The 25,267-nt window shown below is 45.6% G+C and overlaps 1 protein-coding gene across 1 annotated transcript in view; it reads left to right on the forward strand.

The window, feature by feature from the left end:
* Positions 1 to 25,267, forward strand: part of CLPTM1L (CLPTM1 like) — a 358,381-nt gene that overhangs the window by 98,816 nt on the left and 234,298 nt on the right. The window contains 2 exon segments of the mRNA XM_029589936.1: positions 13,512 to 13,629; positions 23,699 to 23,793. Of these exon segments, the coding sequence (XP_029445796.1) occupies positions 13,512 to 13,629; positions 23,699 to 23,793 (213 nt within the window).

Below are 25,267 nucleotides of genomic sequence, written 5' to 3' on the forward strand. Positions count from 1 at the left end.
TAGCCCCATACTGGCCTCGACAAGTATGGTTTCCCACACTGCTAGACCTCTCAGTCCGGGATCCCATTCGTCTGGGAGTAGCTCCCACTCTCATAACTCAGGATCAGGGTCAGTTGCGCCATCCCAACCTTCAATCCCTATCCCTGACACCATGGATGTTGAAAGCTTGATCTTACAACCACTCAACCTTCCAACCACTATATCTCAAGTGCTGATAGCTTCACGTAAACCTTCCACTAGACAGAATTATTTCTACAAATGGAAACGATTTACTTTGTGGTGCACTCAGAAATCTATAGATCCTTTCACTTGCCTCACTACTAGATTACCTATTAGGGATGTGAATCGTGTGATCGATCATCTTAATGATCGATTTTGGCTGGGGGGGGAGGGAAATCTGATTGTCATGTTTTTTTTTGTTTTTTTTTTTAAATCGTAAAAAATCGGGGGAGGGCAGGAAAACCGGCACACCAAAACAACCCTAAAACCCACCCGACCCTTTAAAACAAATCCCCCACCCTCCCGAACCCCCCCAAAATGTTTTAAATTACCTGGGGTCCAGTGGGGGGTCCCGGCGCGATCTCCTGCTCTCGGGCCACGGCTGCGTCAATAGAAATGGCGCCGATGGCCCTTTGCCCTTACCATATGACAGGGCAAAGGTAGCGCCGGCGCCATTTTGGTTCCTGTCACCCGATGTCACGAGTGCAGGAGATCGCTCCCGGACCCCCGCTGGACCCCCAGGGACTTTTGGCCAGCTTGGGGGGGCCTCCTGACCCCCACAAGACTTGCCAAAAGTCCAGCGGGGGTCCGGAAGCGACCTCCTGCACTCGCGCCGTATTGTCAATATTCAAAATGGCGCCGGCGCTACCTTTGCCCTCACTATGTCATACGACCCGAGAGCGGGAGATCGCGCCGGGACCCCCCCACTGGACCCCAGGTAATTTAAAACATTTTGGGGGGGTTCGGGAGGGTGGGGGATTTGTTTTAAAGGGTCGGGGTGGGTTTTAGGGTTGTTTTGGCGTGCTGGTTTTCCCGCCCTCCCCCGATTTACGATTTTTTGACGATAAATCAGGGGAATTGTTATTGTATCGTGGCTAACGATTTTTGACGATTTAAAATATATCTGACGATTGTTTTAAATCGTCAAAAAACGATTCACATCCCTATTACCTATACCATCTTTCAGACTCTGGTCTTCGGACTTCATCTGTAAGAGTACATTTGAGTGCAATCTCAGCTTACTATAACAGGCTGGGAGATGCACCTATCTCTACACAGCCTCTCGTTAGTAAATTTATGAAAGGTTTAACTCACCTTAAACCTCCAGTTCATTCCCCAAGCATACAATGGGACCTAAACGTAGTATTATCCAGCCTCATGCGTTCCCCATTCGAACCCATAGACACCTGTGACCTTAAATTTCTTACATGGAAAACTGTATTCCTCATAGCCATTACATCAGCTAGAAGAGTCAGTGAACTACAAGCACTTGTCACATACAAACCTTTTACAAAGTTCCTACATGACAGGGTGGTCCTCCGTACTCATCCCAAATTCCTTCCAAAAGTAGTCACGGAATTCCACCAGAACCAATCTATAGTTTTTCCAACATTCTTTCCAAGGCCTCACTCTTATCAGGGAGAAAGAGCCTTACATACTTTGGACTGTAAACGTGCGCTACCCTTCTACTTAAACCGCACTACAGTCCAAAGGAAATCCAGTCAACTATTTGTATCTCATGATCCAAACAAACCAGGTAAAGCAGTAGGGAAACATACTTTATCAAACTGGCTAGCAGATTGCATACAGTTTTGTTATGAGAAAGCAGGCCTTACTCTTCAAGGGCGAGTAAACACATATTCAGTCAGAGCAATGTCAACCTCAGTAGCACACCTTCACTCTGTACCTATTCTGGACATTTGTAAAGCAGCAACATGGAGTTCTCTTCACACCTTTGCAGCTCACTATTGTTTAGACAAAGAAGGAAGACAAGATTTAGCCTACGGACAATCTGTCTTAAAGAACTTGTTTCCAGTGTAATCCCAACTCCTCCTACATCCAACCTGCTGTGATCTTCGGCTGATTCATTTCAACAACAATACTTCACTGTTGCCTCAATTCCAAATGACTCAGCCTCTAGCTTGCTAATCACCCATATGTGAGGACTAGCATCCTGCTTGTCCTGGGATAAAGCAAAATTGCTTACCTTGTAATAGGTGTTATCCCAGGACAGCAGGATGTAGTCCTCATGAAACCCACCCGCCACCCCGCGGAGTTGGGTCCGATACGTTTTATTTTTTTATTTTTGGCTAACGCTAATTGCTACAAAACAGATTGAAGGGAGACTCCTGTGGCAGGGAATATCATGGCATGCTGGGCATGCTCAGTAGGCACTCTGGTGCCAGTCAAAAGTTTCATGGAAACTTTGATAGAAGTTTTTCCGTATAGGGATCCATTACTGATGTCACCCATATGTGAGGACTACATTCTGCTGTCCTGGGATAACACCAATTACAAGGTAAGCAATTTTGCTTACCTTGTAATTGGTGTTATCCCAGGACAGCAGAATGTAGTCCTCACAGAACCCACCTGCCACCCTGCGGAGTTGGGTCTCATACCTTTTATTATTTTATCTTTTGCTAAAGCCTATTGCTATATACAAGACTAGAGTGAGACCCCTGTGGCAGAGAATATCATAGCATGCTGGGCATGCTCAGTGGCCTCACAGTGCCAGTCAAAAGCTTCTAGAAACTTTGACAGACGTTTCCCCGCAATAGGGCTCCGTCAGTGATGTCACCCATATGTGAGGACTACATCCTGCTGTCCTGGGATAACACCTATTTCAAGGTAAGCAATTTTGCTTTCCCGTTGATAGCAGGGCTGAATTAGCCATGCTGTCTGGGAGTGTCTCGCGACCAGTCAGTAGGCGGAGTTTTCTCAGTTAGTACAGAGTTTTGAACTCTGTACGGCTGCGCGGTCAGCTTCCCGCGCGATTGCCTTGTTACCTCAGTCTCTTTTTTTCCGTGAGCAAGTCTGCACGCGGGTTTTTCTCCTCCTCGTCTCTGAAGAGATTTTTTGTCAAATTTGTGTTTTTCTTCAATTTTTTTGCCAGTGATGGCTCCTAAACCATCCGGATTTAAGTACTGCCAGTGCGGTAAAATTATGTCCATTACAGATGGACATAATTACTACTATATTTGCCTGGGACCGGAACATGACCAAGTCTCATGCCAGGACTGTGCTCGTATGTCTCCCAGAGCCCAAAGGAAGCGCGCAGAAAAAATTGCGTGCCTAAAGGTATCTTCAACACAGTCTTCGCCGAGACCGAAGAAGACTCCGTCAAAAAGATCTGCGTCGCTAGAGGGTACCTCGGTCAGGTTGGTCAATCCACCAAGTCTCATACACCAACTGGAGGGTCAGATGGCCGCAACTCCTCTTTCACAGAAATCCTCTCATGAGCCATGTGGTTTTCAGTTTACTGAACCCACTCGATCCTGCTCATCAACACCGAAGAAATCTGGTCATAAAAAATCAAATCTGCCGAAGCTGGACAGTGCGTCGGTGCCAGGATGCGCGCACGGCGCTTCGGTGCTTAGCCCGGCGCATAACTCAACGGCACACAAGTCGGCACATGATGTATCGGCGCGCGGCTCCGCGCACAAGACAGCAGCATACGGCTCCGCGCACAAGACAGCGGCGTGCGGCTCCACGCACAAGACAGCGGTGCACAAAGGCGCATCTAAGCGTACAGCGTCTATACCATGTGACGCAACGGAGCATCATGACTTAAAACGTGTGAAGCTATCGATTCAACCTCGAATTCAGACACATGGGACACCAGTCTTGATGCAGCCTATACTGCTAAGTCAGGAATCTCTTAAGTCACAAAAAATGAAACATCTAACATCTTCAAAACCATGTGACACAGATTCTGGGCAGCATCTGGAACTAGTCTTTGTCCATGACTCCGACACCTCTAGCGAAGATTCTGATTCTCATGGGTCTTCCCTTAATAGACCACAATCCCCTCCTCAAGACTCGCTCTTAGCAGCAATGCCTCCAGGACCAGGTCCTTTTCCTGGACCTGCACAACCTTTCGCATCTAAAGCGATGTTACAGATTTCACAGGCATTAAATACGTTTCTTCAAGATCTGAACACTATACATCCTCAGCCTTCACTGGCGCCTTCTCAGCCTTCACCAACTCCACTCCTTCCCTCACAGCCGTCAGCACCATCTCCAATTGCTGATCGACCGGACTCTCCAGACTCGCCATGGCCATCGTCCCCTGGCTCATCTACAGGTTTTCCATCTGACCCTCCAGAAGGTCTCCCAGAACCTTATTCCCCTCTCGAAGACTTGTCCTATGCAAAGTTCATCGAGAAAGTAGGCTCTCTGTTAAATATTGAGACGGGAAAGATTCCTAATCCTAGGGCGGAGGTTCTTGGCATACTGAAAATATTCGAAATGCCTCCAGAGCCAACAGCTCTATCACCGTATACAGTACTGGATACAGTCCTTCGTAAAATGTGAGAGAAACCTTTTACCACTACAGCTACATCAAGGAAAATGAATTTCAAGTACCGTATGCGTAATTCAACAATTTACGATTTCACACAATTGCCACACAACTCTGTAGTCGTGGAATCTGTACTATCAAAGGCAAAAAGGTCAAAACTTCATGCCAATTCATCACCAGGGAAGGACCATAAGTCCATGGATGACTTCGGCCGTAAAGTATACCATTCGTCCATGCTAGCAACAAAAATTCAACAACATCAGTTTTACGTAATCCAGTATTTATTTGAATGTCTTCAGAGATGATTTACAGACATGGAAAAAGGAATTTGCCATCTACTTCAGTTGGTGTATGAGTCGTTTGAGTCTTCCGCAAGATCTTTGGCTACAGCTATAGCAGCAAGACGAATGGCATGGTTGAGAGCGAGTGTTATAAGGGAGGACGTCCATGATAAGTTAGCGGACATACCATGTCTAGGAGACAATCTTTTTGGTGAGAAGTTTGCGGAAACCGTTACTCATCTTAAAGAAAAGAGTACTGCGGTACTGTCACTCACTTCTCCTCCGGACCCCCATACCTCGTCCAGGAAATTTTACCCTTCATTCAGGAAAAAATCCTACTCAAGGGCACCTTTTAAACCATATAATACCTATCGAACGCAAAATTATTCCCACCAGAGATACCAATCTCAGACTCATCAATCCCGTGGACGACCTTGTCAACAATGACCACAAAAGCCAGCACCCCCTCAAAAACAGACTTCATCTTTTTGAGCTATCCCGAGCCACCTCTACCACTATGCATAGGAGGTTGCCTCCGACTATTTTATGCCAATTGGGAGGCAATTACCTCAGATTCTTGGGTGCTGAACATCATAAGGGAAGGCTACCAGATAAATTTTGTAACACTCCCATGCCTCCCTCATATTCCCTCCCCCCGGAATACATCAACCCACTCACTGTACCTTCAGGAACAGTTACAAAATCTACAAAGCCAAAAATCCATTCAAAGAATTCCAATATCACAGGAAAATCGGGGATTCTACTCCCATTATTTCCTCATCCCAGAAAAGTCCGGAGGTCTTCGACCCATCTTCGACCTACTGAATCTCAACAAACACATTCAGAAAGAAAAATTCAAGATGACTTATCTAAAGACTATTCTTCCCCTCCTACAGCCCAACGACTGGCTATGTTCCATAGACTTGAAGGATGCGTACTTCCATATACCCATGCACCCTTCTTCTTGGCAATACCTTTGCTTTCAAGCTCAGAACAGCCACTACCGATACAAAGTTCTACCCTTTAGCCTATCTTCGCCCCCAAGAGTATTCACAAAATGTTTAGCGGTGGTGGTGGCTCACCTCAGTCAACTGTCGATCCAGATATTTCCCTATCTGGGCGACTGGCTTTTAGTAGCTTCGGATCAGGCTACTCTACGGAATCACACGTTCCAAACAATCAGTTGCCTTCAGACATTGGGCTTCATAATAAATTACAAGAAGTCCAACCTGCAACCGACCCAAACACTACAGCTCATCGATACAACACAACAGAGAGCGTACCTTCCGCAGGACAGGATGCAAATGCTGTCCTCACTAGTTCGACGTCTATGCAACCGATCATATACTTCGGCATATCAAGTCCTCCAGTTACTAGGTCACATGGTGGCAGCTATCCATGTAGTTCCCTACACCAGACTACACATGCGCTGCCTGCAATTGGGACTAAAGAATCAATGGTCTCAATACTTTCAACCCCTTTCAATCAGGATACAACTTACGACTCAAATGCGCATCGACATTCGATGGTGGAAAAACACCAACAACCTGACCTCGGGAGCACCTTTCCGGTTACCTCCCCATCAACTTACGCTCACAACGGATGCATCCAGGAGGGGTTGGGGAGCCCATCTGAGCATTCTAAAGACTCAAGGTCTCTGGTCTCCTCAGGAGAGCACACAACAGATCAACCTCTGGAACTTCGAGCCATCTGGAAAGCGCCTCAAACCTTCTCCCCTCAAGTTCGGGGCAAGCATCTCATGGTATACACAGACAACCAAGTCGCCATGTTCTACATAAACAAGGAAGGAGGGTCAGGTTCATGGATCCTCTGTTGGGAAACACTTCGAATACTGACGTGGGCAATAGCAAACAAAGTTTCAATGCAAGCCACTTACCTTCCAGGTTTAGACAACTTCACGGCGGATCGCCTCAGTAGAATTTTTCATCCACACGAATGGACTTTGAATCCAAAAGTAGCAACAAGGAACTTTCAACGCTGGGGCAACCCGATAATAGATCTCTTTGCCACAGAGAGCAACCGTCAGACACAAGCATTTTGCTCCATTTACCCGAACAAACTTTTTGTCATGCTCCAGATGCCTTTCTCATCCCATGGACGGGAGGGGGGGGGGGGCTTGCTCTACGCTTACCCTCCCATTCCGTTAATATCAAGGACAACCCAGAAATGCATCCAAGACACAGCAGATATGATCCTCATAGCTCCAGCATGGCCAAGGCAGCCTTGGCATCCGTATCTCATGCGGCTCTCCATTCACCCACCAATTCCACTGGAGAACCATCCATATCTGTTAACTCAGGAAGGGGGGGTCCCTCCTTTATCCAATACATCAATCCCTCCACCTGACAGCTTGGAGATTGAGAGGCATTTATTAAGCCACCTGGGTCTGCCATCTCAACTTGAAGACATTGTCATTGCATCCAGGAAACCTTCAACCAGACATAACTATGCTGGTAAGCGGCATCGTTACACGGAATGGTGCAAACCGCGACAACTAGATCCGTTCTCATCAACAGCCACGCAACTTCTAGAGTATCTCTATACACTCTACCTTGCTGGTCTAGCGTTGGCTTCCGTTCGTGTGCATATTAGCGCTATTGCAGCTTTCCACCACTCTCATAATGGACTTCCCATTTCCAACCATCCATTGATCTCCAGATTCATGCAGGGCATGCTACGTCTACGGCCACCGGTGTCAAAGCCACCTATACCATGGAATCTCAATATAATCCTTAAACAACTAATGCTGCCTCCTTTCGAGCCATTAGATTCATGCCACATTAAATACCTAACATGGAAAACAGTATTTCTAGTGGCCGTCACATCAACACGTAGAGTAAGTGAGCTACAAGCCTTGGTTCACTATTCTCCTTATTTAGAATTTTACCATGATAAGGTCACTCTTCGGTCTCATCCTACTTTCCTTCCTAAAGTAGTATCGGCTTTTCACATAAATCAGTCAATTACATTGCCAATCTTCAAACCTAAACCTCATCAGTCTAAAGAGTGCAGAGACAAGCTTCTGCACTCTTTAGACTGTAAAAGTGTGTTAGCTTATTACAAACAAATGACTCAATCTCAAGGAAGACCATCTCAATTGTTTCTCTCCTTTCCTAATAATCCAAACCAGCCTGTCTCCAAAAGAACTATTGCTAGTTGGCTATCTCAATGCATTGAATTCTGCTACAATAAACATTCGATTGTTTTAAGCAACAAACCAAAAGCACACCAGATACTAGCAACAGCAGCATCTGTTGCACATTTAAGAAGAGTTCCGCTACTGGACATCTGCAAAGCGGCAACTTGGTCTTCTCTTCATACTTTCACATCTCACTACTGTATCGGACAGCAAGCATCTTCCAATGCAGCTCTGGGTTCGGCAGTTCTGTCAACCCGAAATACAGCAACCAGTCAAGACCCCCACAAAAAAACTGGAATTAGGTCTGTTCAAGTCAAAACATATCCAAATTCTTTTGGTTTACGCTCCACCAGGTATACTCGACACCGAAGCCTCCCCTCTCATAGAAACTATTGCCAAATACATCAACACAGACTCTCCGGCTATGATATTGGGGGATTTCAATCTTCATGTTGATGCCTCACCTCTCTCTCCTAATGTTGAATCCTTACTCTCAACTCTCAGAGCCATGGGTTTCGAACAAATCATCAATAAACCAACCCACAAAGCAGGACACACGCTTGATCTCATTTTCATTAATTCTAACCTGTCTTACTATAATTCTCCAGACTGCACCCCTGTACCTTGGTCGGACCACTCCCTGATATCTACTACTCTCTCCACCAAAGTAAATCCTATTGAATCTCAACCTCAATCTACCATCCACTTCCCGGAAAGCATGTCCCTCCGACACTCTTAGCGAACATCTAACTAAAGATCTTCCTAATATGGATATCTCCAACCCCAACGCAGCCCTTCTCTCTTGGAGCAATATCATGGAATCAATAGCCAATAAACTCTGTCCTAAAATGACGAAAACCATCAATTGGTCACAAAAAAAGAAACAACCTTTGTTCTCCCCAGAACTTAAACTGATGAAGCTAGACCTCAGACACAAAGAAGGCTTATGGCGTAATAACCCCAACACCACAACTCTATCAGATTACAAACGTACCCTTCATTTCTACAAGATCTCTATTCTACAGACAAAAAAAGAATTTTATGCAAGCAGAATCCACAATATACAATATGATGCCAGGGCTCTGTTTTCCTTCGTATCCCAACTCACAAAACCTTCTGCCCTCACTATCCCTGATGAACAGGCTCAATCAAAAGCCAATGAACTAGCACGCTTCTTCCAAGATAAAATCACAAACACACTGGCACTTCTTCCCACTAACCCAATGCCCCCAGCTCTAGACTCCAATCCCACCCATCATCCTAGAGCCACCCTCGACTCCTTCGAACCTACAACCACCCTGGAGATAGAATCAACCCTTAAAAAAATGAAACCATCCAGCCATCCGACGGACCACATCCCTACTAAACTTCTGCTTCTCATCCCCAGCACCATCTCTAGAGCACTGACTAACTTCATAAACTGTTCCCTAACCCAAGGAAACTACCCAGATGAGCTAAAAACTGCATCTCTCAAACCCCTATTGAAGAAACTCAACCTGGATACAAAAGAACTCTCCAATTACAGACCTATATCCAACCTTCCGTTTCTAGCAAAGCTCACAGAGAAAATTGTGAACACACAACTCTCTGACTACCTTGAGGAACATAAAATACTATACCCCTCACAGTACGGTTTCCGGAAATCCTCCAGTACAGAAACCCTTCTCATCTCCCTATCAGACCACATCCTGCTGGGTCTTGACAAAGGGCTTTCATACCTACTGGTCCTCCTAGATATCTCAGCGGCTTTCGATACGGTAAACCATGCCATTCTTCTAAACCGTCTATCTGACATTGGAATTGCTGGACTCGCACTCAGATGGTTCAGCTCTTTCCTCAAAAATAGAAGCTACAAGGTTAGAGTCAACAACAGAGAATCACCAACTTATAAAGCAACGCTAGGCGTCCCACAAGGCTCTTCTCTATCCCCGACCCTCTTCAATATCTACTTACTGCCCCTCTGCCATCTGCTCACAAACCTAAAATTAACACATTACCTCTATGCAGATGATGTTCAGATATTGATCCCCATAAAAGATTCTCTGCCAAAAACGCTTGACTACTGGGAAAATTGCCTGAAGTCCATAAAAAGCCTCCTCTCTAGCCTGAACCTGGTTCTAAACGCATCCAAGACTGAAATCCTTCTTATCTCCCCTGAACACTCGACCAACACCGACATTACAGCTCTGGACCCACAGATTTCTCAAACTAGAGATTTAGGAATTATACTAGACAATCATCTGAATCTAAAGAAATCAATTAATAATATCACCAAGGACTGTTTCTATAAGCTTCAAGTTCTAAAAAGAATCAAACCCCTTTTCCACTTTCAGGACTTTAGAACCATCCTTCAGTCCACGTTATTCTCGAAAACAGACTACTGCAATGCCTTACTCCTGGGGCTCCCCATTTCAGCCACAAAACCCATACAAATGCTCCAGAACGCAGCAGCCAGAATCCTAACCAATACCATCCGCCGTGCTCACATTACCCCCATCATTCGAAATCTACATTGGCTGCCAATAAAATATAGAATTCTATATAAAGCTCTCACTATAATCCACAAATCTATCCACCAACAGCTCACACTAGACCTTCAGAACCCTCTCAAACACCGCTCGTCCGAAAGACCCATCAGAGAAGCTTATAAAGGAACCCTTCAAGTCCCACCCACAAAATACACCCGTCTAAAAACCACCAAAGATCGTTCCTTCTCCACAGCAGGCCCTGTCCTCTGGAACAGACTACCGACTGACCTAAGACTGGAACCTTGCCTTCTTACCTTTCGAAGAAAACTGAAGACGTGGCTTTTCCTCCAAGCCTTCCCCTAGTCAAAATGACACTTCGGACTCAGCCCAAGGAATGAGATAATTACTAATCTCATAACCCGTTTTATATTATTTATGTGTTGCTAATTCCGCTCTACCTTTCTTCCTGGCTACTTTAGCCCCCAAGTTCAATGCCCTTGTTTTATGTAACTTTGCTTGTTTCAGCCTTCTTGTTTGGTTACACTTGTTTATCCCCTAAGTTCCATGTAAACCGGCCTGATGTGAATTCTATTCGTGAAGTCCGGTATAGAAATAAATAGTAAATAAATAAATAAATTAAGACTGTCTACCTTTATTGAAGTGTAGTGTCCTCAATTCATAAAAAACTTACTGTATGGACACAACCCGGGAGCGTGGGACTCCCAGACAGCATGGCTAATTCAGCCCTGCTATCGACGGGAAAAAGCAAGTTTGCTTACCGTAAACGGTGTTTCCGTAGATAGCAGGATGAATTAGCCATGCGATCCCTCCCACCTCCCTAGACAGTCCCCTTTTTCTATTATACATGTTCAATACATCCATCACCCTTTAAGTGAAAAAAAGTTTTCTGTTACCCCTGAATCAACTCTGTTTAAGCCTTTTATCATGGACTTTTCACTGACAAAACATTCTGCTTGTTCATTTATAACTTTGAAACTTTTGGATGTTCTGCTCTGCAGAATGTCTCTGGCTAAAATTCCATGCCCATGCAAATTTATACATTGCAAAATTATACATTTCAAATTTATATATTTGCTGACCACCTTCCAGTATGCTATTGTACATGCCAAACAAAATTACTATGTCCATCTGCCAAGCTCTTGCATCCAACCCTTGCTTTCTCTTTGCCACAATCGATTCCTTTCTTAAACTTACCTCGCCTCCCTCCCCTCTTCACTTTCTGCCTAGACTATGGCTGACTAATTCCATGGCACGATTCAGAAAATTAGTCTTGAGTTCTGAACCAGGTCACCTTTACCTCCTTTTCCCCTACTTTTTTCCTCTACCCTTACACTAGCTTCCTCCACTTTCTCTTCCTTTCCTGAAGTCATAGTGGAGGAAACTGCCCATCTTCTCTCAGTCTTCAAATTCTCTACGTGTTCCTCTGACCCTGTTCCTACCCAGTTCCTCATCACTATAGTCATCCCTTCCATCTGACACATCCTCAATCTGTCATTCTCTACTGCTACTGTTCCTGCTTCCTTCAAACATGCTATGATTATACCACTCGTTAAAAACCCCCACTGGGACCCTACCTGTCCTGCCAACTATCGTCCCATCTCCCTCCCTTTTGCCTCCAAACTACTTGAATGTGCTGTTCAGGGCTGCTGTCTTGACTTTCTTTCATCTCAAGAATCTACTCCAGCTTGTATTTTGCCCTCTACATTCAACTGAAACAGCTCTTGCCAAAATCTCCAATTACGTGTTTATGGCTAAAGCCAAAGGCCTTTATTCAGTTTTTGCAACAGATAGGTTATCCACAGAAAGAAGGAAGAGGGGAGGTGGGCTTGTGGGTAAAGATAAGGAGCAATGACTTGGCCATGTTGAGTTTAAGGTGGTGAGACATCCAGGCAGCAATGTCAGACAAGCAAGCTGAGAACTGAGATCACAATGTCATAGTATTTGAGAATAGGGTGTGAATGTAAAAGTGCTGTTTGTGATATGGTTGAGCACCACCTACTCCTTGATATTCTCTCCTCGCTTGGATTTAAGGACTCTGTGCTGTCTTGGTTCTCTTTTTACCTCTCCCATCGCATTGTGTGTTTCCTCTGCTGGATCCTCCTCTACTGCCATTCTGCTATCAATTGGAGTGTCTCAGGATTCTATCCCCAGCCCTCTTCTCTCTAAATACTATTTACTTAGGTACTCTGTTTCCTTTCATGATTTTCAATACCATTTTTATGCTGATGACTCCCAGTTTTACCTCTCTACACCAGAAATTTCATCAGAAATCCAAGGTACAGGTTAGTTTATTTATGTACCATTCTTCCAATACAGAATAACATGGTTTACAGTTTAAAAACATACATATGTGAACATAGTCTAAAACAGCACAAAACAATACACAAAAAACAAATACTTGCTCTCTGACTACTTTACTAAAGCATTTCATAAAGCTGTATTTTTTAGTTTTCTCTTAACACTTTTGTATTCACTCCCTACTCTCACATACTCTGACATCAAGATCTCAGCCTGCTTGTCTGATATTGCTGCCTGGAAACTCCCCAAGTCTCTTGACCCTTATGTTTGTCTCAATTAGATTGCAAGCTCTATTGAGCAGGGACTGTCTTATATGTTTGTACAGCATTGTGTATATCAAGTAGGGCTATAAAAATGTTATGTATAGTAGTAGTATATTCCCGGTCTCTCCTTTTCTGTAAGGAATATACATATGTATGTTCTTAAATTTAATTTTATAGGAATTTGGAATGGAAACTGTACCATTTCTATAGCCTTCCACTGGGTTACCACTACTATTTATATCATTTTGAGATATACTATGGGCTCCAGAACTGGATAAAATGTAGGCCTTCTGAAGTGTTAATCATTTTTATTTTAATTGTCACTGACAGGCTGAAGTACATGTAGGCATGGGCATAATTATAAAGTACTGTGATTTTGATTTGTAATGAATAAAATGCTTATTGGAGTTTTGTTACAATACAGCATAGTTCACTTGCTATTTCAAATTTTGATTTAGTTTGCTTAATCATGCCATAATATTTGTTTCTGTCCAAATATAGATGATAAATCGTTCCACAACTGAACTACCTCTGACTGTTTCATATGATAAAATATCTCTTGGAAAACTCCGGTTTTGGATTCACATGCAAGATGCTGTATACTCCTTGCAACAATTTGGTATGTTGTCTTTTTTGTGGGTTTTTTTTTTTTAATGTAATTCATTTTTTTTTTCAAAAGAATGGAATGGCTCGGTGGATTGTTAGGGCCTTGAATCAGATCCCTAGTTTCCTGCAATGCCACAACAGTTGCTGTGGAGTTTTCCATTCACTGTATAATGACGTCAAGCTGCCTCTACCTCCCCAACTTCTTGCCAGCCAACACCACTGCTCCCATGTTGTCCTGCTTTTCTCCATCAACAAGCAGGGCTGAATTAGCCATGATTGGGATGATGTCATCTGACGGTACCTAATGGACCCATATCTCTAGCTCAGTGAAAGTTTGTTATTGAACATGCAGATGAATTCCCACATGCATGCTGCTTCATAAGCCCCTATCTTTTTTTTTTTTTTTTTTTTTTGTATGAGCTCCCGCATGAGCGTGTACCATATCATAACAATTTTTCTTATTCTGCCCTTGGCATTTTTCATACTGCTTTTCTTTTTGTTTTGCTGTCTCACAGCCCTTCAGACAGCATTTTTTCAGTGCTCACAAAAAAAAAAAAAAAAGGAAAGATGTCTGTTTCCAAGAAGGCCATGCTCAGTGGCTTCAAGGATTGTCTGTAGCTATAGGATGTCCATCACCGATGGCCATGTCATCTTCTACAAGTGCCTAGGTCCTTACCATGATTCTGCAAACTGCTATGATTGTGGTCAGATGGCACTTAAACTACAGTGGAACTGGGCATAGAAAATGGCAGAGCTCCACAGGTCAGTTGAAAGGTGGAACTATTCTTATTTCCAAAGCAGAGCCTCCTTTGGCTTCCTCTGTGCCGAGTCGAGCAAAAGCTCCTCAAGCAAGTCTCTCCCACCTTTTCTGGATTAGCAGTAGCTTTGGGGGTCAAGCAAGGTGTAGAAATGCTAAGCGCCGGAGTGTGTGTGCTCATTGGCACACTCCTGAGCCTTATCACTTCACGGGCCTTGTCGGCGCTGTCAGACTGAAGACCTCTGCAGTACATTGATACAGGATATGTGTTGTAACAGTGGTTTATTTAGAAACAAGCACAGTTTCTAAACAAGAACAGTTCCTTACTTATGCACTGCTGGCAGTTTCTAAACAGTTCCTTACTTATGCACTGCTGGCAGTTTCTAAACAAGAACAGTTCCTTACTTATGCACTGCTGGCAAAACTTAAAGGGTAAATCATAAGTGGGATATAGCTTACTTCCAGTCCAGGTACTCAATCCAGGTCTTTGCATGGTAGTTTCTCACCAGTAATAATACACAGCACAAGTGAAGACAAGACTTCAGGTTACATACAATGTACAGACTTCCATGTGTCGTAGCACAGCATTAACATTAAACACATTAAGCAAGAACTCACAGGTCTCCTCCAGGATCCCACACCTCTATTTGACTTCCACGACATCTAAATACAGGGAACACCTCTTGAGTTCTCTGAGGACCAATCTGGATCCTTAGGGATGAGGCCATATAACAGGTTATCTTTAGGTTGAAGTTGGCTTTCTCTGAGCCATCCTGTGGCTTTGTGCATAGCACACTGGCCTTAAACTAAGCAGATCCTTGTTATACTGAAGAAGAAATGCTCATCACTACCATTGGTGCAGAAGCTCTTAGCAAACCCAGTGGGTGAGGATCTGTTAGGAGTGCTCCCCTCCTGCCAGCAGGGGGGCCTCAGTGGGCCATTTTCTCTGCTGCTTGGTACTCCAAGTTATATAGCTTAGAGGTTCTGCTGGTGGCCTTCTCTACACTTCTACAGCTTAAAAATATGCCTCACAGGTAGTACTGTGCCTCAGCTTGGAGTCTCCATGTTCCTTATTGTATCTTCTGTTACTCCATTCAAGCCTTGTATTTTCTGTGTTCCTAGCATTCTTTTGGCCCAAGTTTGTGGCCACCTTGTGTCTTGTCTCTTCCTGTTTTAGTCTTGTATTTTGTTCTTGTTTAGTCTTGTGTTGGCCTTAAGTTTTGGCCTTCTGGCTTTGCTTGTTCTTGTAACCTTTTGAGACCCTAGTTTATGGCCCTCTGGTTTTGGTTCATGTACCCTGTTCTTGTGACTGGTTGCTATGTGTCTTGTGGTGTGCTCCCTGCCCTGTTTGTTTTGTAGGTTCCCTTTTGTACTCTGTTTTTTCTTGCAGTCCAGGCCTCCTCTTGTCGGTGTTCCACTATCTGTCATTAAGTTCTCCAGGCCACGAGAACTTGAGGGCTCAACTCAAGGGGGAGGTGGCTGGTCCAGGCAGAAGATCCTGGTTCCTGTCCAGTGCCTGCTATGCTCTAAAGGTTATATCCACCGGCTGGTCCCACAGTGACATGGCGCTGTTGAAGCACCAGCTTCCGGCACTATCAGCTCAGAAGTCCCCAGTGCTATCAAAGCACCAGCCCATTGGTGCCATCAAGGTCTGATGTGGTAGAGTCCTGAGCAGGTGCTTTCATCTTTCTTGGCTCAAAAGGTGCCCATATCACCTTATCACCCCTTCTACCCAGATTCTAGACCCATCAGGGACCCAACATTGTCATCTGTTTGGGGCACCTAGCCCAGATTGCTTCTTCTGCACCTGAAGACACTAGATCCGATCTGCTACATTGTACCCTTGGTCTTTATGCAACCTCTAACACACATAGCCCGGGAGAACGTCATCACCTGAAGTCCAGTGCATGCCTGTCAAGAAGATGACTCTATGGTGGTCTCAGAGTAAAATTTGTCTTCTTTAACTCTGGCCCAGAGGACACAGCAGTCCATGGACCATATTGCAGAACTGGTGAAAACTTTCTTTATCTCTCTGGTGACAAGGAGGGCACCTTTCAGCCTTTCATGTCCAGGACTGAATAATCTATTCTCACAAGGGAGAGTCCCTTCCACTTCCACGCCATGGGATATTTTATCGGAACTGCCAACTATAGAAATTATTCTTCCTCTATTGGGCAAACTGTCCCCCTCTGTGGAAGGGTACAGTCATCATTCAGCTCTGATCTCTACCTACCAAGAGTTTCCCCTCTAAGATGACTAAGGGTCCCCTTCCTGATTATCTTCATCATTCGGCTCATGGACTAGTGTCCCTTCTCTGAGTTTGGAGAAGTTTTTACAGGGATCCTTTGTCTCAATACCTGATCTGCTGAAACATTTGTCCCCGCACCGATGAAACTGAGCCGCCGGGATGGCGTCAGCAGGGATTTCATGAAATTGATGAGGAACCCCAGTGATCGGAGGAAACCTACTGTCTAGGTCAGGGACTGAAGGGCACCCTCCCTCCATATTTCTGGAAAAGCTTAGGAAGGTAGTTGCTGTTATTCTTCCAGGACAAGCAGGATGGTTGTCCTCACATACGGGTGACATTATCAGATGAAGCCCGGCACGCAATACTTTTGTCAAAGTTTCCAGCATGCCACTAACACTGTGGCCACGTGGGGTCCCCATTCAGTCTCCTTTTTTCCGCAGTGTTTTTGCCTGACTGTTTGTGGAGCCCTTCTTCTTTTTCCCATCATGGAATAAATTCGTGCTTTTTCGTCATTTTTCCCCGCCTCTGTGTCCCCCGTCGCGAACCAGTTCCTCTGGTGTTTGGTAGGTACTTTATTCGCATTGTTGTGGTCTGTTCCCGAGCGTCTACTTCCCTGTGGCTGATGTCCGCTGACCTCACGCTGGCTTTTTTTCAATGGCGACCAGTTTTCGGAAGTGTCCGCGGACTATGCCCATCATGACCCACACAACATTTGCGTCCTGTGCCTGGGGCCTTCTCACAGTGTCTGTCAGTGTCCCAGCTGTGCTCAAATGATTCCCAAAGGCCAGCGTGCCTGCCTGGACAAGATGGAGCATTTGTTTGGTTCCAGCCAATTGACTCCAGTACCGGGTACATCAAGTTGTGGGGATCGATCTGACTCGGGACTTTCCTCGGAGGAGGAAGATGCAACTCCACGCCCGCCACCACGGGCAGTGCTGTTGTTGCTGGATCCAGTTCCCGGGCCCTCAGGCTTCCCGGTGCCCTGCCATCCATTGCAGGTCCTGGTGCCCTCTATGCCAGCACAGCATTTGTCGGTTCCCCCTCACCAACCATTGGTCTCGGTGCCCGTAATCTAGGGTTTGGCCTTCATCCTTGACCAGACAGTTTAGTGGTGAGGAGGAGGCCCCTTACGACCCCTGGGGAGACGCTTACTCCAAGCATTCTTTGTGGGCCTCAGACGATCTTCTGTCGGAGCTTTCGCCTCCAGACGAGAGGTGCCACTCGCTCCCTGAGGACTTATCCTTTGCGAGCTTTGTGCGGGCAATGGCAGAAACCATTCCCTTCCAGCTTTTCATGGAAGAGGATGCCTGCCATAAGAGATTGGAGGTCCTCCAATTCTTGGACGTCCCTAAGGAGGTGGTGGCTGTTCCGGTACTCAAGGTCCTCCTAGATCTCCTCTACTGATTTTATGGGAGAACCCAGGCTCCATGGTTCCAGTCAACAGGAAGGCAGATGCCATTTATTTGGTACAACAGGCTCTTGGCTTCTAGAAGAGCCAGCTGCCTCACCAGTTGGAGGTAGTAGAATCAGCCCAGAAAAAGGCCAAGAGGACCCACCCTCACTCCTCTGCCCCTCCGGGGAAGGACCACAAAGCCTTAAACGCCCTGGGCCAGAAAGTTTTCCCAAGGGGCCATGCTCAACACCCGAATAGCACAACCGTAATCTCTGGAAACAGGTCCAGGAGTTCACGGAAGGCCTCCCACAACAGTTCCTGGAGGGCTTGGAATCCATTGTCTAGAAAGGATTTGAGGCCTGCAAGCATGAGGTGAGGGCAGCCTACAACGTCTTTGAGACGGCGGCAAGGATCTGTATTAGTGCCTGGCTGGGCCTGGCTAAAAGCCTCTGACCTCTGCCCGGAAGTCCAAGAAAAGCTGGTCGACCTCCCCTGTACAGGAGAGAACCTATTTAGGGAAAAACTCCGGGACACAGTGCTTAGCTAAAGGATCACCATGAAGACTCTGCATCAGTTGTCTACTACCACCTCTGACCTCTCTTCAGCGACCCGCAGGGCGCCATGTAGAGATTCCAGGAAAACATTCTACAGGAAACAGAGATATTAACCTCTGGTCTCATGCGCCTGACTGGCTCAGACTGCTCCAAAGGGCCACCCATGCCAACAGTGAATACCTTGGGCTCAGCCAGCTCCTCAACCTAGCACTGCGGCTGGATTTTGACTGGCAAAGAGCCAAGCCCCAGTGCCCGTGCCGTCCGACCCACTGGTCGAGGGCTGACTCTGCCTATTCGCAGAAAGCTAGATCCCCATTACCATCATAAAAAGGGGTTACTGCCTGAACCTTCTCAGTGTCCCAGCAGACTCCCCATCCTCTCTGACATGGAGCGTTGTGGAACACACACTGACCCTCGAGTTAGAACTCCCAGCTATGCGACGGTCCAAAGCTGTCGAGCCGGTGTCCCACACACAGCGCAGCTGAGGGTTCTACTCCAGGTATTTTCTCATACCAAAGAGAACAGGCAGCCTCCACCCCATCCTCGACCTCCAGGCCCTAAACAGGTTCCTCCAGAGGGAGGTTCAAAATGGTATCCTTAGGCACCTTACTCCTGCTTCTTCATTGAGGAGACTGGCTCTGCTCTCTCAACTTACAGGACGCCTACGCACACATCGCCATTTTTCCGCCGCATCAGAAATATTTGCACTTCGTGGTAGGCCAGCAAAATTTCCAGTACAAGGTTCGTCCCTTTGGGCTTGCCTCCACACCCGGGTCTTCACAAAGTGCTTGGCAGTGGTGGGAGCGCACTTATGCCTCAGGGGAGTACATCTCTTCCCATACCTCGATGATTGGCTCATCAGAAGTTCCTCGAGGGAGGGAGCCCTTCAGTCCCTGACCTCGACAGTAGGTTTCCTCCAGTCACTGGGGTTCCTCATCAATTTCACGAAATCCCAGCTGATGCCATCCTGGCGGCTCAGTTTCATTGGTGCGGATCTGGACACCACGATGGCCAACGGTGTTCCTTCCCAGGGATCGCATAGCCACCCTGGCTGGTTTAGCCAAGTCCATTCGTCGCCAGCAGACAGCTTCGGCTCGCCTGCTCTTGAGGTTGCTGGGGCACATGGCACGACACCCCATTGGCCCGCCTGGCCACGAGGGTTACGCAGTGGACCCTGCGGTCACAATGGCACCAAGCCTCTCAAGAGCTGTCTGCATTGGTCCGGATAACCGAACCGCTTCAGCTCTCCCTTGCCTGGTGGGTGCAGGAATCCAACTTGAGCAAGGGTCTTCCCTTTCAGCTCCTTGCTGCCCAGGTGATTCTGACCACGGATGCATTCAAACTAGGCTGGGTTGCCCATATCAGTGGCCTCCACACCCAAGGGGTGTGGTCGAAGCCTGAAGCGAGATGCCAGATAAACTTCCTGGAACTCTGGGCGATGCGATATGCGCTCTACGCAATCCAGGACTGCCTGTCCAACAAGGTTGTTTTAATTCAGATGGACAACCAAGTGGCCATGTGGTACGTGAACAGAGGGGCACAGGCTCTTATCTCCTCTGTCAAGAAGTGGTGCAGATCTGGGCCTGGGCCCTGTCGTGTTCCATGTCCTTGCACGTAGTGTACCAGGCAGGGATGGAGAATGTGGTGGCAAACCGCCTCAGTCGGTCATTCCATCCCCACGAGTGGTCCCTGAACACCCCTATGTGGCAGACAAGATCTTCCACCGGTGGGGTCAGCGACCATGGATATCTTCAAATCCTCGCAGAACCACAAGGTGAGTCGCTTCTGCTCCCTGCGCATGGAGGGAAAGGGGCTAACCGTGGATGCCTTCGCCCACTCCTGGAGTTTGGGTCTCCTGTACGCACATACCCTTCAATTCTGCTAATAAGCAAGACACTCGTGAATCTGCAAAAGGACTGAGGTTCCATGATCCTCATAGCCCTGCACTGGCCACGGCAAGTCTGGTTTCCAGTCCTTCGTGACCTATCAGTCCAGGAACCCATCTGCTTGGGCACCTCGCCCGACCTAATCACACAGGATCAGGGCATGCTGTGCCACCCGAACCTCCGGTTGTTAGTCCTCACGGCCTGAATGTTGAAAGGCTAGTATTGCAGTCCCTCAACCTTTTGGACAATGTCTGACAAGTCCTGGTAGTTTCTCATAAGTCTTCCACGCGGAGGTCCTACCAAGGAAAGTGGAGGAGGTTCTTCTCCTGGTGTGTGGAACAGGGTCTTGTCCCTTTTACTTGTCCCACACCTAGACTTTTGGACTATCTCTGGCGTCTTTCAGAGTCTGGGCTACAGACTACCTCAATCTTGGTACATCTGAGCGCCATTAGTGCCTACCACTGCGGAGCAGGCAATACTCTGATCTCTGTGCAGCCCTTGGTGGGGCGCTTCATGAGAGGCTTACTTCAATTGAAGTCTCCACTACGTCCTGTTGTGGCCTAGGACCTCAACATAGTGCTGGTGTGGCTCATGTGGCCTCCATTTGAGCCTTTTCACTCTTGTGAGTTGAAACACCTCACCTAGAAGGTTATCTTCCTGGTAGCAGTTACCTCTGCTCGCAGAGTTAGTGAGCTGCAGGCCCTGGTTACCTATCTGCCTTATACGAGATTCTTCCATGACAGGGTGGTACTGCGCACTCATCCTAAGTTCCTGCCTAAGGTGGTGATGGACTTCCACCTGAATCAGTCCATCGTGTTGCCCACCTTTTTCCAGAGGCCGCACTCTCATCCAGGTGAGCGGGCTCTGCATAACTTGGACTGCAAGCGTGCTCTCGCTTTTTATTTGGTGCGCACAGCAGCCAACAGACAGTGCACCCTACTCTCTCTTTTGACAAGAATAGATTTGGAGTTGCAGTGGGCAAGCAGACCCTGTCCAATTGGTTGGTGGACTGTATCGCTTTCCGTTATGACCAAGCGGCCCTTCCGCTCGGAGGCCGAGTGAAAGCGCACTCAGTGAGGGCCATGGCAGTGTCAGTAGCCCACTTCTGGGCAGTCCTTATTGCCGAAATCTGCAAAGCCGCAACATGGAGTTCTCTCCACACCTTCACAGCCCACTACTGTCTGGACAAAGATGGTCAGAAGGACAGCGTCTTTGGCCAGTCTGTTCTCTGCAACCTGTTCCAAGTGTGAGAACCCAACTCTCTTTACCTAGGGCCCAGTATGAGGTTCAGACTGCCCCACTGTTGTGCTTATTGCATGTTATGGAGTGTCTGTTGGCAAAAAAATAAAGAATCAAATCTTCACAGGTGTATTATTCTGTTCGTACATCTCACTCTGCATGTAAAAGTGGCCCCTAACCTCCCCTACATTACTACCTAAACCTCACTTCGAGTTACTAGGTGGGCCTCCTATAATAGCATAAATAGCTGCTTACTAAGATGCCACCCCCAGAGGTGCGCTCTCTCTCTCATCTCCTTTCCCCCCACATCACAGGCCCTCCTCCAGCCTAAAAATGCCCAAAATAGAATTTGCGAAAAAATCGCAAATTGCGTTATGGGCATAACGCACGATATCGCACAGCTTAATGCAATTGAAAAAGGAGTGGTTATTTTTGGCGTTAAAACTGTGCGATATCGTGCGTTATGGCTTCGCAAAGTGTGAAGCCAGCCCACTTTTTCAGAAATCTTGCCCCAGACTCCTCCCCAATCCCTCCCCTTTTCAAAATTTGCATTGTGCTACGCGTTATGGCACTTAGAGCATACGTTAAGGTGTTTTCACATGTGTTAAAGTGTTTTTCGCATGCAAAAATGCCATAATGCAATTTGATAAATGACCCTATAAGAGAGCTATGTGTGTAGAAAGATATTTACGGGAGGCATGTAGCAGGTGACCAGAACATGGGTTGAAAGGACTATGTGATATCTTTAATTTAGATAAGATTCATATAATAGTCGAGGGATCTACATTATTAAAAGTGGATCAGGAATAGGGAGGATAAGACATGTTGAAATTAGGACAGGTAAATAAGCTTCGTTTGAAAGTGTTGGACAATTTTGCAGCGGAAGTTATTGTCAAAAGAGTCAACTGTGGTTTGGTTTTGGTGATAGATTTCACAGTATTGAATAGGGCAGAGCAGTTGCCATTAGCGGCATGAATTTTATTGACATAAAATTATTTTTTGGCAAGGGAAATTTACTTTTTATATGATCGTAAACAAGCATAAAAAGCATTTTATTTTCTAGTCCTGTCATATTACCTAAAGAGGACTCAACTCAACTCAACTTTTCATGTTCTTTGAACCCAGTCGATTATGAAGTGCAGTTTCCAGATGAACGGCATCCAGTTGGCTAGAGGATTGTATAGTGCATTGCGCTGGCTGGCTTATAGATTTCAGACTCTTATTAAGGGTCATCAACTGAGAGCCTTGGCTACTTCAGTGGCTCATCTCAGGATTTCTTCCATTGAAGACATATGCAAAGCTGCTTCTTGGTTGTCAGTTCTCACCTTTACCTCCCATCTTCTGGTCTGGAAAACATATCCCGAAAAAGACTAATTTTGGACAAGTAGTATTATGGAGCCTGTTAACCCAGTAGTTCTTTCTCTGTGTGGTGGGGCTGAATTATCTTTTAAGTAATTGCTCCACAATGTAATAATTAGCTTGGTGTTCCAAATGAGAGAGGTTGTTTGCTTTCCTGTAAACAGGGCTTTCCATATTCAGCAGGCTGAATTAGCCATTCTTAATACCTGCCTACCTCTCTGCAGAGCTGACTGTCTCACTAAAGCTTAACCTCTGTTAGAGACATGAGGCAGCATGCATGCTGGAACTCCTGTTACATGTTCAGTAAAGTATTTACTAATCACTGACTGCTGGGTCTTTGTTGGTGCCATTGGATGATGTCACCCATGCTTATTAGCTAATTCATGCTCCTGTCTGTGGAGAGCCCTGTTTACAGGTAAGCAACGTTTTTCATTAGAGTTCATGGAAGCCTGTCAGATCACTAGTAGTCTATATTGTATTGATTTTTTTTAATGTATTTCATAAATTCACTATAGAGAGGTATGTTAAATCTTGCCATTCTGGATAATAATGCTTTACTGATCTGTGCAATTTTAATATCTTGGTCAAAGTGAACTATTTTTTTGATTGAAAACATTTAACCTTCTTATTTTTTTTGTCTTGTTAGGTTTTTCAGAAAAGGATGCAGATGAAGTGAAGGGCATTTTTGTGGACACAAACTTGTACTTTCTGGCTTTAACTTTCTTTGTAGCAGCATTCCACGTGAGTCATTCATTCTGTCTTCAGAAGGTCCAGTGGGTTGGGCAGGTATCTTGCTACTGCTAACTTAATAGGGGTTTATATTAATCTGTATTCATTTGAAGTGTACATATGAAAAATTTTTAATTTATTTTAGTTCAATTGCTTATTTTTAATCATTTCTTGAGTTTTTATTTCCATTCCAATTTCATTTGTTTCATTCATTGCCATTAAAGTCAACAGGAGAAGCAGTGCATCCTATTTTTGGTCAAACAGTAGGTTTTTTTCTAGTCAGGTTTAAAGAAAAGTTTAGACAAATAGCAAAGGGAACAGCAATCCAAGACACCAGGAGAGAGGAAAAGTTGCACCAAGAGTGGCATGAACATCCCAAGGGACCGTGAGGGGCAACTTGGTATTAACTGTGGCAGGAAGACCCCAGGGCACCAAAACAGAGGCAGTGGCATGAAAACACCAAAGCATTTTGAGAGGATTATGAAGGTGATCTGGCCATGGCATCCTTTACTCTATTGATCACTAGGGTTAATTTGACTGATCTGATTGGCTAGGCAGGTGTCCCTTTCCTCCCTTACCATGCTATGCTTGTCCTTGCTGAAACTGTGCACTTGGTTGAAGAGGATGACCTTCCCCGTTGGAAGCAATATTGTTCTTCAGTCAAAGGTTTACAAGTAGCTGCGCTCCCATGCTAGAACCTCCAAGGCACTGAGAGGGACAAAGCATCACAAACAGTGACCTGAAGCCAGACAAAATGCTGGGGTAAGTTTGTAGTGGTACAGAAAAAGACTAATTTCACCATTTTGAAACTGGACAATAGTGAATTTACTATTTCTGGGCATGGCGAAGCCAGAGGAAGTTTCTGCAGAAGGTTTGTAGAGGTCTAGATGTAATTCCCTATTATATCAATGGGAAAGGAGCCAGGGGTGTGTGTGTGTGTGTCAGATGTGGAGATTGACATCCTTTTTTGTGCCTGTGCTGGGGTAAAACCACCCCAATGCAACAAGCCAGCCCTGTGCCAATTTCCCTCCCATCTGGTGGGTGCAGGAAAGGTGGCATAGCAAAGACTGTTTCCTTGATGCCACTCGGATTGAAAGGAATGCACATCCCTAATATTCATATATTCTAAACCAAATATTCTTTGTTTTCCATTCAGACAAATTGTTTACTACTTTATTCAATTTAAAAAGGAAATAACTCAGCATTTATAAATAGCTTTGAAACCTATTAATGATTTTTCATAAGGAAATTTTAAGTTCTTAATATTATCTTTCTGCTGCTATATGCAGTATGTGAAACAGTATTATAGTCTCTTTTTAAGAGATTTATTTGGCTTTGTTTTTGTAGTGCCATCTGGTATTAGAATCCTCTTATAGGAAGAGTGCTCCAGCTTCCTTTGTCTACATAAAATTGTAAATGCTGATGCTAAGCTGAGACCTTTACTTACATCAGGCCACTCTGCCACAATCTGATGTTCTGACCTTCT

The sequence above is a fragment of the Rhinatrema bivittatum genome, chromosome 2 (genome assembly GCF_901001135.1).
Source record: "Rhinatrema bivittatum chromosome 2, aRhiBiv1.1, whole genome shotgun sequence".
Classification (NCBI taxonomy): Eukaryota; Metazoa; Chordata; class Amphibia; order Gymnophiona; family Rhinatrematidae; genus Rhinatrema; species Rhinatrema bivittatum.